This window comes from Heterobasidion irregulare (genome assembly GCF_000320585.1).
Source record: "Heterobasidion irregulare TC 32-1 unplaced genomic scaffold scaffold_04, whole genome shotgun sequence".
Lineage (NCBI taxonomy): Eukaryota > Fungi > Basidiomycota > Agaricomycetes > Russulales > Bondarzewiaceae > Heterobasidion > Heterobasidion irregulare.
The window spans coordinates 174,504-188,812 of NW_009258200.1; the positions used below are offsets into that span (position 1 = coordinate 174,504).

Below are 14,309 nucleotides of genomic sequence, written 5' to 3' on the forward strand. Positions count from 1 at the left end.
CTCTCTCTCATAACCTTGCTCAGTGGGGATATAGACCCCCATTGAGAAAGCGTTACTGCACACACTCTGGAGCAAGACCTAGGCCAGGAATACCCACCCGGCACTAGACGTATCAATAATCAACTCCGTCACAACAATCGCCCTATCCGGCGCGAAGGGGACTTCTGGGTCTACGAAGACAATAACGGAACTGCCCCTCCGAATTACGATAACTGCTCATACCGAAACGGGCGTTATTACTTCACCCTTGAAGACGGAACAGAAGAAGAGGATATTTGGAACGAAACAGAAGCTCAGTGGGAACTAGCCCCACAATACAGGGAACCGGCGCCGGTAATCCCCGAAGACTCGGAGCAAGAGGAAACAACCTCGGAATCAGACTCCGACTCACCAGACCAAACACCGATCAACACCCGAAACGAACCACTCGCCGAAATGTCGGGACAAGCTTCGACTTCTACAAACACCCCTTCCGCGACAGTACAACCCGGAAGAGGAAAAGTCAAACTCCCAGACAATTACACAGGCGACCGCATTGAATCCCAGAAATTCATGCTCCAATGCCTCCTTCTTTTCGCAGCAGAATCCGATTGGTACAAGACCGATCAAGACAAAATATCCCTTGTGCTCTCATGCATGAGATACGGCACGGCAGGAGCTTGGGCGGAGAACTTCCTCCTCAAATCAGTAGGAGCAGATCCACCTACCGATCTAGGCACCTGGAAGGACTTTTTAGCCAAGTTCAAATTACAGTTCAGGGAGACGGGCAAGACCGACAAAGCGCGAAGCGCACTCATGGCCTTCTCCCAAGGACGAATGACGGTTGATGAATACTCCAACCAATTCATTCTCATCGCCGCCGATGCCGACATCTCCGATAAAGAGCAGGTCCCTTATTTCCAACGCGGGTTAGACCCGCGCGTCATGGACAAAATTTACGACAAGGAAGTCCAACCAAAGGATACCATTCAGGACTGGATCAATACAGCCTGCGAAATAGATGGACGGCTGCGAGCCAGAACAGCTCAAAAAGCCATCCTAGCCAACTCCACCTCCTTTCGAAGCGATTATCTGAATCGTTTTCATAACCAAATCTCTCCCCGCTACAATTCCACAAACGCCCCTCGTAGAATGAACAACCAAGTCGTTGACATGGACATTGACGCGACACGCAAGCGCAATGCCCTTAGCCAGAAACGGAAATATGACGGCAAGCCTCCAAGCGCCTGTTACCATTGCGGAAAAACAGGACACTGGAATACTGACTGCCCGTCACGACGCAGAGGCGTTCAACCGACTCGAGGAAACTCGAAGAGACGCATGGGCACGACAGGGAGAAGAAACCGCGCGGTTGATTTGGAAGGAGAAGACGACGCACCCGCTATGGGAAACCAAGCGGGAATATATCGAGGAATGGAGACAGAGGATGTCCCTCGCAACAACCAGCGGGTACCACAACCTGGTCCTTCGATGGAACGTCCTCACTCTACCTCATCCGGACGACCCCAAACGAACCATGGGCAACGCGCTATGTTACCTAACGGACAACGGGGAGACGGAAGCGTCAGTCATTCTGCTCGAATCGGAGCAGTACTCGGAGAACTAGGGGAAGATGAAGCAAGGGAAGTGATCTTGGGACACGCGGAGCGTTTTTCCTGACCTCTCCCTCGCCAGCGAAGGAGAGAGGTCAAGGACGACCCGAGTTTGATGCCCACACTTGTATTCGTATCGGAGCAATGAACGACCGTATCATCACCCCCATACGCCTGAACGTGAAAGTATCAAACAGGAGTCAAAACGCTGGAGCAAAGGCAACCATCGACTCGGCCTGCGAAGGGGTTATAGTAAACGAAACTTGGGTCAAGAAACATCGTTTCCCCACCTATACACTCAACAACCCCATTCGCGTCCGGAACGTCGATGACACCATTAACAAAGCAGGTCTCATCCGATCCGCCTTGGATGTGAACCTCACCATTCGGGACATCAGTGGATGAACGCATACCGAGCGCGTCCAGATGTTTATCTCCAATCTAGGGAAAGACGACCTTATCCTGGGAACAGATTGGTTGAAATACCACGATCCCTCCATCGAATGGAGGCGACGTGAAGTGCACTTTGATCGGTGCCCCCAGAAATGCCAGCAACCATATGGGTTCACTAGGGCAAGGGAAGAACCACCATACAGCAGGCAGTTATCAGACGTGGAGCCACGGCACAAACCACGCATCAATGAGCGCGAAAAACAGCGCCTCGAACATCTCCGAAGACTATCGGAAGATGTAGGACTCCGCGATCACAGCGGAACGTTTGGCGTCCGACTACGAGCATACCTCAAAAGGAAATGGCTCCTAAAGGACATAAGGAAATACGCAGAAGAGAAACGAAAGGCTCAAGACAAGCCATCTCTTTCACCAAACGGGGGAGAACCTGATCTCCCAGACAAACCCTCAGGAAAACAGGCCACCCGGGACCCAGTTATTCGGAAACTGGCCCCCGAACCGTCAGGATTTGCCAGTTTCGACCAAGACCTGGAAGACGAAATTATCGTCACCAATCTAAAGGAAAGAGTTCCCAAGGCGCATCACGAATTTTTGGACATCTTTAGCGAACGAAAGTCGCAGCGACTCCCAGAACACACTTACTGGGACCATGCCATCGACTTGAAACCAACCTTCAAACCTCAAGTGCCCAAAATCTACGCCCTGAGCCCAGAGAAACACGACGAATTAGGAAAATTCATCAAGGAACATCTGGAGAGAGGAACCATCCGTCGATCCACCTCGCAAACAGCAGCCCCATTTTTCTTTATAGGAAAAAAGGATGGAAAACTACGCCCGGTACAGGACTATCGCCACTTAAATTCGCACACCATCCCGAATGTGTGCCCCCTTCCACTAATCCAGGAACTACTGGATGTGATAAAAGGGGCCATCATTTTTAGCAAATTGGACGTGCGATGGGGATACAACAATATACGCATCAAAGAAGGAGATGAGTGGAAGGCGAGCTTCATCACTCCGTTAGGTTCTTACGAACCCACGGTGATGTTTTTCGGCCTGACCAACTCACCAGCCACCTTCCAAGCTATGATGAACATGATCTTCAGAGAGCTCATCACAGCCCGGAAGATAACCGTATATATGGACGACATCCTCGTCTTCTCCAAAACCATGGCAGAACACGTCAAAATCCTAAACCAGGTTTTCCAAATCCTACGCGACAACGATCTATATTTGAAACCCGAAAAATGCGAGTTTTACAAGGAAAAGCTCCAATACCTGGGATATACAATTTCAAAAGACCATGTCGCCATGGAGGACTCAAAGGTGGACGCAATAAAAGATTGGCCAATCCCACGTACAGTCCGCGACATTCGCTCCTTCCTGGGTCTAGGGAATTTTTACAGGCGCTTTATTGACAAGTTCTCACTCATCGCGCGCCCCCTACATGACCTCACCAAAAAGGACGAGAAATGGAACTGGACTACAAAATGCCAAGAAGCTTTCGAACGATTAAAGAAAGCTTTTATCAGTAAACCTGTCTTGAACTATCCAGATCCCATGCACCCATATCGACTAGTAACGGACGCATCACTAATCGCCTATGGAGCTACCCTTCTACAAGAAGGAAAAGATGGTGACTGGCACCCAGTCGCTTTCCTCTCTGGATCGTTTTCACCAGCAGAGCGGAATTACGACGTTCACGACCGGGAACTCTTGGCTATAATCAAAGCGTTGGAACATTGGAATCATTACCTCGAAGGCGCACGACACCCCTTCGAGATTTGGACAGATCATAAAAACCTGGAACACTTCCAAACGGCGCGAGACCTATCACGACGACACGCCCGTTGGAGCCTTTATTTGAGCAGATTCGACTTTACACTCAGCTATAAAGCAGGATCGACAAATCACTCTGATGCTCTGTCCAGGCGTCCAGATCTAAGTGAGGGGGTAGAATCTGACAACAAATCTCAAATTTTACTCCCGGCCAAGCTTTTCAACAAATCCGACGAAACATTGGTAGAACCGTCCCCGACACGGCATATAAAATCCACGGAAATTGCCTCTTCAAACCTCATCTCCCTCATCCGACACTCGAAATCGGAACATGACGCCTTAACAAGAGTAGCTCTTGCAAAACTCTTACGAGTAGGACCACAAGGGATGAGAGGATTATTGGGACATTGGACATATGAGGACGGAATCACCAGACGCAATGGCCACATATGCGTCCCCAAAGATGACGTCATCCGAAGACTCATCGTCAAAACACATCATGATGCACCCGCGGTAGGACACCCGGGTAGAGCAAAAACATTGGAAATGGTGCAACGACACTACTGGTGGCAAAACATGACAAAATTCGTCCATGAATACGTGGATGGATGCGCCATATGCCAATCCATGAAGAATTTGACACACAGGACACACCCACCTATCCACCCTCTGGAAACCACCAACGTTCCCTGGCGATTCATCTCGACGGATTTCGTCACGGACCTACCCGAAAGCAAAGGTTTCGACTCAATTAATGTGGTAGTGGATCAAGGTCTGTCAAAAGGCATAGTCATCACCCCATGCAAGAAAACGATCACGGCAGAAGAAACAACCGTGCTTTTCCAAAATAACGTTTTCAATCGGCATGGACTGCCGACCAAAATAGTGTCCGATCGGGGCCCTCAATTCGCGGCCAAATTCACCCGAGAACTCTGGAAACGGCTAGGAATCACCGCCGCTCTCAGCACGGCGTATCATCCCCAAACAGATGGAGAAACGGAACGGGTAAACCAGGAGATCGAACAATTCCTGAGAACGTTCTGCAACTACCATCAAGACAATTGGGTAGACCTTCTGCCGTTCGCCGAATTCTCACATAACACACGGAAGCACTCGGCCACCGGAAAATCCCCTTTCGAAGTGCTATACGGTTTCAATCCTCCCTATTCAGCTGACACGGCACTGGAGACAAAGGTACCTGCGGTAGCTGAACGCATTAAGACGATCATAGAAGTTCAGGAAGAAGCCGCGGCTAGCTTACAAATAGCCAGCAACTACGCCAAAGACCGGGATCTTCACAGGAAACTTCCCCAGTGGAAAGAAGGAGACCAAGTATGGCTAGAAGGAACCCACATTCGGACAACCCATCCTAAGTTCAAACTCGCCCCTAGGCGATATGGCCCTTTCAAGATACTGGGAAAAGTGGGAACCCTGGCGTACAAACTCCAAATTCCTCCGCAGTGGAAGATTCACCCGGTATTCCACGCCGCAGTGCTCACTAAATATAGAGAAACCGAAGCCCACGGAGAAAACTTCGCGCGACCAATACCGGAAGTATTGAACGATGAAGAGCATTATGAAGTGGAAATGATCGTGGATTCAAAACGGCAAGGACGGGGAACCAAATACTTGGTCAAATGGATGGGATATCCCGAATCAGACAACACCTGGGAGCCCTACACTCTCCTAAAGGGAACGGCGGAAGAAGCCATGAAAGATTTCCATGACCAATACCCTGACAAACCTCGTCCGGGAACAGCCTGAGAGGAGAGACGAAAGATTATAAAAGGAGCGACAAGAGGACTCCAACAAGAACATCTTCTCACCTTCTTTCCCTCTCGAACACTTTCCCCCATTCGAATGCTCCTCCACGACGACCACGATGCTTCGTCTCCATCCAGAAACTCCTCCCCCGATGTCGTCCTTATGGTCGCCAATCCAGATGTCGAACGAGTGGAAAGAGGAACAAGTCCTCACCGACCAGATGCTGGACGAATTGATAGAGGAACAAGTCCTCAACAACCAGGATCTACCGGGGTCCTCCTCACCCCTCATACCAACAACCTCTCCGACGACGACGCCGAAGACTATGCCAAGTTCAAGGAAAGGGAAAGAACCCGAAGACCCTCACCGGAGAGGGCCTCACGAGGTGCACCACGGCATGAAAGTTCTGATGACCGAAACCAGTCGAGCCTTGGCCCATTACCAGTGGGAGTTCCACCTCCTAGTGAAGGCACGCGTCCTAGTGGAGTTGCAGGTCCCTCGGGATTTCGAGCAAGAACGGCAGCTCAACTCCCAGGCCATGGAGAAGCTGAACCAATACCAGTTCTATCAGAAACTGCACCTCCGCCAGTACCAACTAGTGGACCGATTCCCAGCTCCATGGGAGGACCTACCCCTCGTACAGATCCTCACACCGGAGAACTGGAGCGACACGCGGACGCGCTCCTCCAGCGGAACACCATCTCCGCGGTAATACAAATGGCCACAGCCATGGCCCTCCAAAGACTCGCTAACTTCTCGGCAGGACAACCCGGGAATGAACATAGCGACGTACCTCGACGACTGGCTAGTGCCAGTCTCCAGATCAGGACGCTTGCCCTCCAAACCGACCCGGACACAGCCTCCTGGTACGCCCATAATGACGGGCGACCCCGAGCCCTTCTCATCCACCCTGACGAGTTCTCCCAATATGTCAACCGAGAGCTCCTTCCAGCTCTCCTCTTCGGAGGAGAACTGGGAAACGTCCAACCAAGCAGAACCGACCCTTTCCGAGTTGTCACTTGGAACGTACCACGTCCCGGAGAACATCCCACGCCTGTATCAAATCCAAGAAGGGTTCCGCGTACGGTCGTGGAGCGCCCTCCACCGAGACAACGAGAGGTTCCTACAGCGCATAGCCATACCGCGACTCCCCCCTCTCACCGGATACGAGGTTTTCCCTTATCCCAAGGAAATACCGACGAGGAGGAACCGCCCGTCTATCGAAGAAATGAGGGAAGGCGGAGTCGGGGAAACCAGGCAACCCTCGGACGCGGAACAACTGCTGGCCGGAGTATTCGACACCGGCCTGGATCGCCTCCTCCTAGTGCTCGATTTCGTACGAACGAAAGAGAGGATAACCGAAGTAGCCGCAGAACTCGCCGCGCTGATTCGGAGGCTCGAAGAAATAGCTCTTGGACTAGATCCGAGCTCGATGCATGGGATGCTCTAGACGATCCAGGAAATTACGACGACGCTGACCCCTACTACCGACCTGACGAAGGGGGCGGGGATTATCAAGGACCCTTCGATTATTAAACGGACTAATAACAGGGCATAGGAAGAAGAAAGGGGGTAAGGAAGTTGAGGAACTCCTTTTCCCCTGACACAAATTACATCCGAAACGATGTAAAACTACAGTCGTCCGCAACGACGTAAAACTAGGATCATCCCTCAAGACGTTAAACTGTACGACCTCGTCCGAAAGAGACGTTAAACTACCCCGCGTCCGGAATGACGTCTAAACTATCGGACCTGCATGTCTTAAAACTGTGAAAAGATAAGAAGGCAGGGGAAGTACCTGACCATTTTAGTCCTAGGTTCAAATGATGGTACGAATCAAGGACAACAGCGGGCATAATTCCACGTATAGCCTACGGCGGAACCTTTCACATCCTCGCTGTCAAGGAGTTAATCTGACAGATACAACGAGCGTCCCATTTGGATCCTCAGTTTTACAGGGTTTTTTCCGCATTAGGGAACCCTCTACATGACATATACTCTACTCGTAGGTGTCGACAAGCAGGCCCTTCGCCTTGGTACAGCGAAGTGCCCATACATAACCGGTTGCAAGTCCGAGTCAAGAAATTATGATGCATAACTCGTATCGTGAACCCTCACAGTCAAGGTCTGACTGGTGTTTTGGGACGTCCCACTTTGGATCTCCCGTTTTACAGGATCGTTTCCGCATTAGGGGATCCTACAGCTGGCGCATGAGATGATGTAGAGAGCGGGCCGCCTCTACCTCACAAGTCTTCCTAATGATGCAAGGCCACAAAATCACATCCGGAACGATGTAAAACTACCAAAGGCTTGGTCCGCAATGACTATAAACTACTAGGGTCCGCAATGACGTTAAACTAGTCTTCGTCCGAAATGACGGAAAACTACCCATCGTCCGAGATGACGTTAAACTACCATTGACCAAAGGAGCGTGGTTGCATTCTGGCGAAGCGCGGAAGGACTCGCGTCACAGAACCCTGCCTATAAAAGGTCGAAGCGCTTCCGATATTCACTCGCTTTTCGGTAAAAGAATATCGGGTCGTCTTGGTTCAAATCCAAGCGAGGGGTCTGGGGACATGGAAGAGCAAGCATCTCTTCATGGAGCGCTCAGTCTAGTCCTGGAGTCGAAGTACAAGAAATTCCGCTCCAAGACCTAGTCAGGAGGCAACTAGGACACGTGCCTCGAGTCGAAAATCTAGTGGGAAGGGACTAGGTCACGCGACTCTCATCTGGCCCACATAGCGGAAGAACGACAAGAGCGGGCCACTCAGCCGAAGTCTATTCCGCCGGTCGTCCGCAACGACGATAAACTACGAAGCGTCCGGGATGACGTTAAACTAAGCATTGTTTTTCCACAATATTTGTGGCGAAACAACGTCCGCGATGACGTTAAACTATTGTCCCTTTCCACATAGGGATTGTTCGAGGCCAATGGCATCGACGTCCGCAACGACGGTAATCTACGGGCATCCGGAATGATGTAAAACTACTGTCCCTTCAAGCATAGGGATCGTGCGTGGCGATCTTGACAAGATACCGCGCGTCCGCGACGACGTTAAACTAGTGCCCCTGGACCTAGGGGTTGTCATTGACGTCCAATCCCCTGGACACCAATGCGTCTGCAATGACGTTAAACTACTTGCTCCCGATCGCATGGGAGTTGTGATTCATCACTCTGGTGCTGAATCGTCCGCAATGACACAAAACTATTTGCTCCTTACCGCATAGGAGTTGTGGATTGACCGCCATGGTGTCAATCCGTCCGAGATGACGTTAAACTACTCGTCCCTTTTAATACAGGGATCATCGGTCGACACCATTCTTGACGAGAATGTGTCGACAATGTCCGAGACGACATTAAACTACCCTCATCCTCGGAGGAAAAGCCTATCGTGACTCGAGGGACATAGTCAGACGATAGCAACCGCCTATCGCACGGCGTTAAACTGCAAGCCGCCTAATGCACGGCGTTAAACTGCAGGTCCGCCTACCTCACGGCGTTAAACTGAGCGGTCTCATAACTTTGAGGCGTTACAAGTTATCCGGTTTGATATAGTATAAACCGTCCATCATGCCTCAGTGGAATCTGGAGCGGGTAAAGTCTGGTCTATGGCCCTATGCACATCACCGATGGAAATTCCGGCGTGCAGAAACATCTTTCCCCACAGATATTCCATGTTGATGATGAAGCACATCCGAAACGATGTAAAACTACTGACGTCCGCAAAGACGTTAAACTACGGATCGTCCGAAACGACGATAAACTACGGACCGTCCCGCATGACGTTTTAAACTGCCAGTCGTGGATATATCTCGCACCCCGACCAATATATCAGCTGTGGTCTTGATGTCTAATTCGTGCAAGCGAACGAGCAGACCCGGAAAAGGAGTCAGACTCCTCCTTATTCCTCGCTGCACCCTTCAAGTCTAATTCTCTTCACATCCTTGCCTCGAACCCAACACTACACGTGGTATTCCCCACCATAGGCCCACGTTTGTGAAAAACAAACTCTGGATGCCGTAAACTGCCTCACCGGAGATGAGTCCACCGTATGGGGACAATACTGCTTGGGATTTGGCTGCAACCTCACCGGAGATGAGCTCACCGTATGGGAGCGATACTGCTTGGGGCGTCATGACTGGTAGCCTGGAGAAGTAGGCCTAAGCCTTCGTAAAGCGATCAACCTACTTGTCCATGGGCGCCATCCACTGTCGTCAAGAGGAACAACAAATCATGAGGATAGACGACTATCCTGGAAACACTGAGGTTTGGCCCTCGGAGAAGGAAGAAGAAGAACCTGATGACACGAATTAGAACCCACACGCTCGAATTTCTACACATCCACACACCACTCGCATTCATACGCCTTTCTTGATGCTGTTCCAGAAGCGGGCTGGAAGTAAGACCGCGATGCAGTTTATCCGCGGCAAAATCAATCCCACGGGTGAAGGAAGAACATCCTAGAGAGCGGAGGCTTGGATACCCTCACGACTCGACAAACAAACAGCTCAACGGAGATGGAAAACTCCTAGAGGATCAAACGACGTAAGTCGGTCTTCCTCCCAGAAAACGAAGTCATGTCTCGGAAGTCGCATCCGGAGACCATCATTGGATCAAGAAAGCAAATCGTATATGGAGCGGCGATGACACGCAAGGCGTGGTCCTACCAGGCGAATAGGACGTAGAAAGGGGGTATTGTTATGATCACGTTCTATCGGGCCTACACGGCGGTCTATACCGATACGATCATCACAAATATCACGCGGCCTCACAGGTTGAGGCGTACACCAAGGTACAGATATTAACCTTGGTCATCCACTCCCAACGGATCACCTTATCGTTGGTCGAGTATCACGGGCCTATTGTATTAGCGGGCATGGAGCGCCGCCTTATAAATTACTCACACGCAGGGCATGAACCTCCTAGTCTCTCCTGGCCGGAAGGAGACCAACGGAGAAGCACAAGAGTAGTCGTTATTGAGAGAGACGACTTAGAGAATACCTACAGATACATATTCGGTATTCTCACGCCCTACTTCCCAAAGTAGTATAAAAGGCCCATAGAATAGGCTGACGATCTTCAGTCTATTCTCTTTGTTCTACTGCAGTCTTCCTACTGCAGTCTTCGTTCAGTACTGTCCTCCTACAGTACTCCTTCATCCTTAGACAGTCTTCATACTGTCTACTTTCATTGCTACATCGCAATACACTTCTAGCTCCTGTGCTACACGTACGGTCGAGACCACCGTTCCACACATCCTCCACGAGTGACCTAGGGAAGAACCTCCTACTCTTGGGGTTACCGACGAGCAGTCGTAACAGCTGGTGACAACCTGTGGGGCATGGACAGCAGCGACCCTGGAGTCCTCATGTCCTCGCCTGTGCACAAGAAAGGCAATTTAATCTGCAAGGGGCAGAAAAAGCGGCGGCAGACACTGGATCAAAGGCTCATCAATAGTGCTGAAAAGAGGGCATGGGCAATGCGAGAGGCACTCCAAGTGCTTGAAGACTATGGACTTACTTTCAGGGACTTAGCAGCCTTTGTTTCTGATCCAGCAGAGAAATCGCGAGGATGGCGGTGGATGAACTTCTTCTTGAAGCTGGCGCAAGTCTGCGGGCTGCTTGACTCTTGGATTTCCCCCAATAATTCACAGACGGCATGAAAGATGGTACAGGAATGGGTGACGAGGGCAGTGGCAGCATTGATCACAGAGGAGGCCAAATCTGTGACGAAGAGTGGGGTACTTTGCATCACAGATTGAGTATTCGATGCAAGCTTTGCACTAGGCCTCAACTTTGAGACCTTGGCGGACATAGTTGACCAGTACTGTCTGGTCACCATGCAAATGCTACAGAGCATCAATATGACACAGCGTCAGGAAAAGAAGATCCAAAAGAAGAGGCGAAAATACAAATGATTCGTAAGATTGCTGCTTGATATCATCACACAAATTTGAACCTAACGAAAGCTCTCTTGCCATACATAGCTTGCTGCAGTGGGCGCTGTTACCCTACTAGGAGAGCATAGTCAGAAAAACACATATATCCAACACATTTTGGGCCTTTACCTGTATTCGACTGGCGCCTCGCGCCAACAAATCACAGTCTTGAATCACCTGGGGCTGAGCATAAGCTATACAACACTCGCAGGTCGAGAACATAAACATGACCCTCAGGCTGCGGTATCAACAAGCACTACAGTACAGTCAACGGGAGCGACCTAGGCAGATGATCAAAGGGAACAATCACTTACCACGTCCATCTGACTCTCTCCAATACCCCGAGAGTCACGCCTCGGCACTTTGGAGCTTCTGTCTCAGAGCACGCATGACACGGCCTGACAAAAAGCTGCTGAAGGCCCTTTCATGGTTGTCTATAACAACATCAACTGGGTCCAGAAAGCGACATCACAGATAGTCGGTAGGATTGGTGAGTGTCTGTCTATTGCCCAAAACATCAGATTAGGTTCATGATACAGTGGTACAGACACACAAGAAAACGGGATGTGCGCAACGTTGATACCTCTATTGAACGCATCGAAAGAGGCACTCCAAGCGACCAACCTCGACAAATCCTTTGACAAAGCACCTCCCCTGTCACTTGATGACCTCATACTCCAACCCGATGACCACACCTTCTTCCAGACATGCTTAGTCCACACTGTACTTATGATCGTGATGCATCATAGTGGACACAACATGCAGCGCTTCCGGAAACCCCTTCAAGAGAGCCTTCCGACATCTCATCAGAAGATAGAACTACACAAGACTGATGTTTATCCCCTGCCAGCAATGAACATCAATGAGTCATTGACTGCTGGGAATGCAGAGGTGGTCGATGCCGTTTTGAAGGAACTGCGGCTTGATATGTCGATGCCAGAGTTCGCTGCAGAGCTCAAGCTTATTGCTAGTGATCAATTGTCACTTGCACGTCTTTGATCCATCGGTGTGTGTTGTGCGGGCAACAAAGCAGGTGCAGCGGTGCTTCAATGGGCGCTATTTGTACCCAGCCTCTTCCATTACAAGATGGCAGCAAGCCATGGGTTCATCACAACTCACCTCGGTCAACCCAACCACCTCCTCACCAACCCTGCATCCCTCGTCACTCACAACACGATCCTGGAGCACAAACCAATTGTGGCGACATTCCTGCCCCCATTCTGAACATGCCGGGATCTCATCTTTGTCTCCCTTTATGCCTGGGTCCTACATTGCATTCTCCTAGTTGTGGAGTCGACTTCACTGGATGAATACGCGGACGGCTTGACGTGGGAGACACTCCAGTCACATGCTGCGACCGTTGTTGACCGTTTCACTGATAATCGTACAGTTCATCACCTACGACAAGAATGCGCAGTTCACGGCTCTCACCGAGGCGACATGGTATTCGAAAATGCGATCCTGTTTCTACGCAATGCGCTGCATTTGAGGGAGTTCTCGGACACCATCAAGGCTGGCGATTCAGGGCGCGTCCTCAATATCCTCAAAATCTGGGGACTAGCTTTTCGGGGCAACAGCCAGTCAAAATACGCATATGAAATCCTCTATCTGGTGCACAACATCACACATGTCTGGCCGGCATCCCTCGTGTAAGTATTGCACATTATATATCATGATATAGCTAAAATCTCCACAGTAAGGTTGTGCTCAACAACTGGCTAGTGAATCCAACTGAGAAGCCTCAAGGTTGGCATGAGGTGGACTTATTGCAAGAGCACTTCAACTTCTGGATAAAGGTGAGTGACTGCACTTCTGTCAATGACAGCCCACTAATTGGTTGGTGAACGGGCCCCAACTAGGACTACTATCAGGCACATGGCAGCGCCGCTTCCTGGGAGTGGCTTAAAACTATTGCGCCTTGCATGGAAATATTACGCTGCCTGGCTACTAATGTCCATGATGTTTTAGGCTCCAAGCAAGGCAACCGCCACGCCGCGCCTGACCTAATGGATGACATCAACGAGTTGATGGGCAGTCTCTCTCATCACAGTGTGTACACGGAACAGCAGGGCCGGGCATTCAATGATGATGGCCCACCTGCTGCGGATGTGATTATTGATGGTTATATGTCACTTTCATAGGGAGCAGTAACTGCATTAAAGCAATTTAATTCAATGTTCACAACATTACAGCAACGGCGCCGAGTCAAACCATTAGTCGGTGCTATTGAATATTGTGAAGGCAACACAAGCCCTTCTGATGCCAGCATCATTTATAGCCACCTATTAACAGGTATGTTCATATTGCTCAAGAGTGTTATGCCGATGTAGTGGCTTTCTCTGACTGACAGCTTGGCAGACGCTGATGTGACCGCTGACGATAGTGATGGGCACAGTGATGCAAGTGTAGATAATTTTGACGAGGTGGATCTCAACAAGGGTGTTCGACCTGACCTGTATTTGACATCCTTGGAGGATGTAGCACTTGATATGGATGGCTATGCTGAGGAGGGGGATGATAACCTTGTGTTTGATGATTTTGAAGATGAATTTCCAGATAATAATCAATCAGATTCATATATAGAGACACAGTTAACCATATGAATGAAATGTTACACAGTCAGTTTAGACAGGAGAGGGAGAGAGGAAGGAGAAAGGCAAGGTATAGTAGTGGTGGCTGAAGATTGCACGAAATTCGGCTAAGTTGAACTCACATTTGGTGTGCCCCGCCAAAACCGCAACCAGTGAGCCCAGCCGGTCTCCCATGGAGCCCTTGACGGAGCATAGCAGAACAGTGGAATTTGAAAGACCAGCTGTGTCTGAGC

At 50.2% G+C, this 14,309-nt stretch overlaps 3 protein-coding genes across 3 annotated transcripts; all 3 read left to right on the forward strand.

Moving 5' to 3' along the window:
* Positions 1-435: 435 nt before the first annotated feature.
* Positions 436-1,659, forward strand: HETIRDRAFT_316443 (uncharacterized protein; the record flags this gene model as incomplete). The annotated part of the gene is made up of 1 exon (XM_009546504.1): positions 436-1,659. One exon carries the CDS (start codon positions 436-438, stop codon positions 1,657-1,659), a length of 1,224 nt encoding a protein of 407 aa, XP_009544799.1.
* Positions 1,660-5,642: 3,983 nt separating this feature from the next.
* Positions 5,643-7,082, forward strand: HETIRDRAFT_315921 (uncharacterized protein; the record flags this gene model as incomplete). The annotated part of the gene is made up of 1 exon (XM_009546505.1): positions 5,643-7,082. The coding sequence occupies one exon, from the start codon at positions 5,643-5,645 to the stop codon at positions 7,080-7,082; it is 1,440 nt and encodes a 479-aa protein (XP_009544800.1).
* Positions 7,083-11,212: 4,130 nt separating this feature from the next.
* HETIRDRAFT_416617 (uncharacterized protein) lies at positions 11,213-14,088 on the forward strand (the record flags this gene model as incomplete). Its single annotated transcript, XM_009546506.1, has 11 exons — positions 11,213-11,287; positions 11,534-11,696; positions 11,723-11,746; positions 11,895-11,975; positions 12,033-12,476; positions 12,516-12,682; positions 12,779-13,134; positions 13,182-13,281; positions 13,345-13,606; positions 13,631-13,720; positions 13,844-14,088. The coding sequence occupies 11 exons, from the start codon at positions 11,213-11,215 to the stop codon at positions 14,086-14,088; spliced, it is 2,007 nt and encodes a 668-aa protein (XP_009544801.1).
* Between the last annotated feature and the right edge of the window lie 221 nt (positions 14,089-14,309).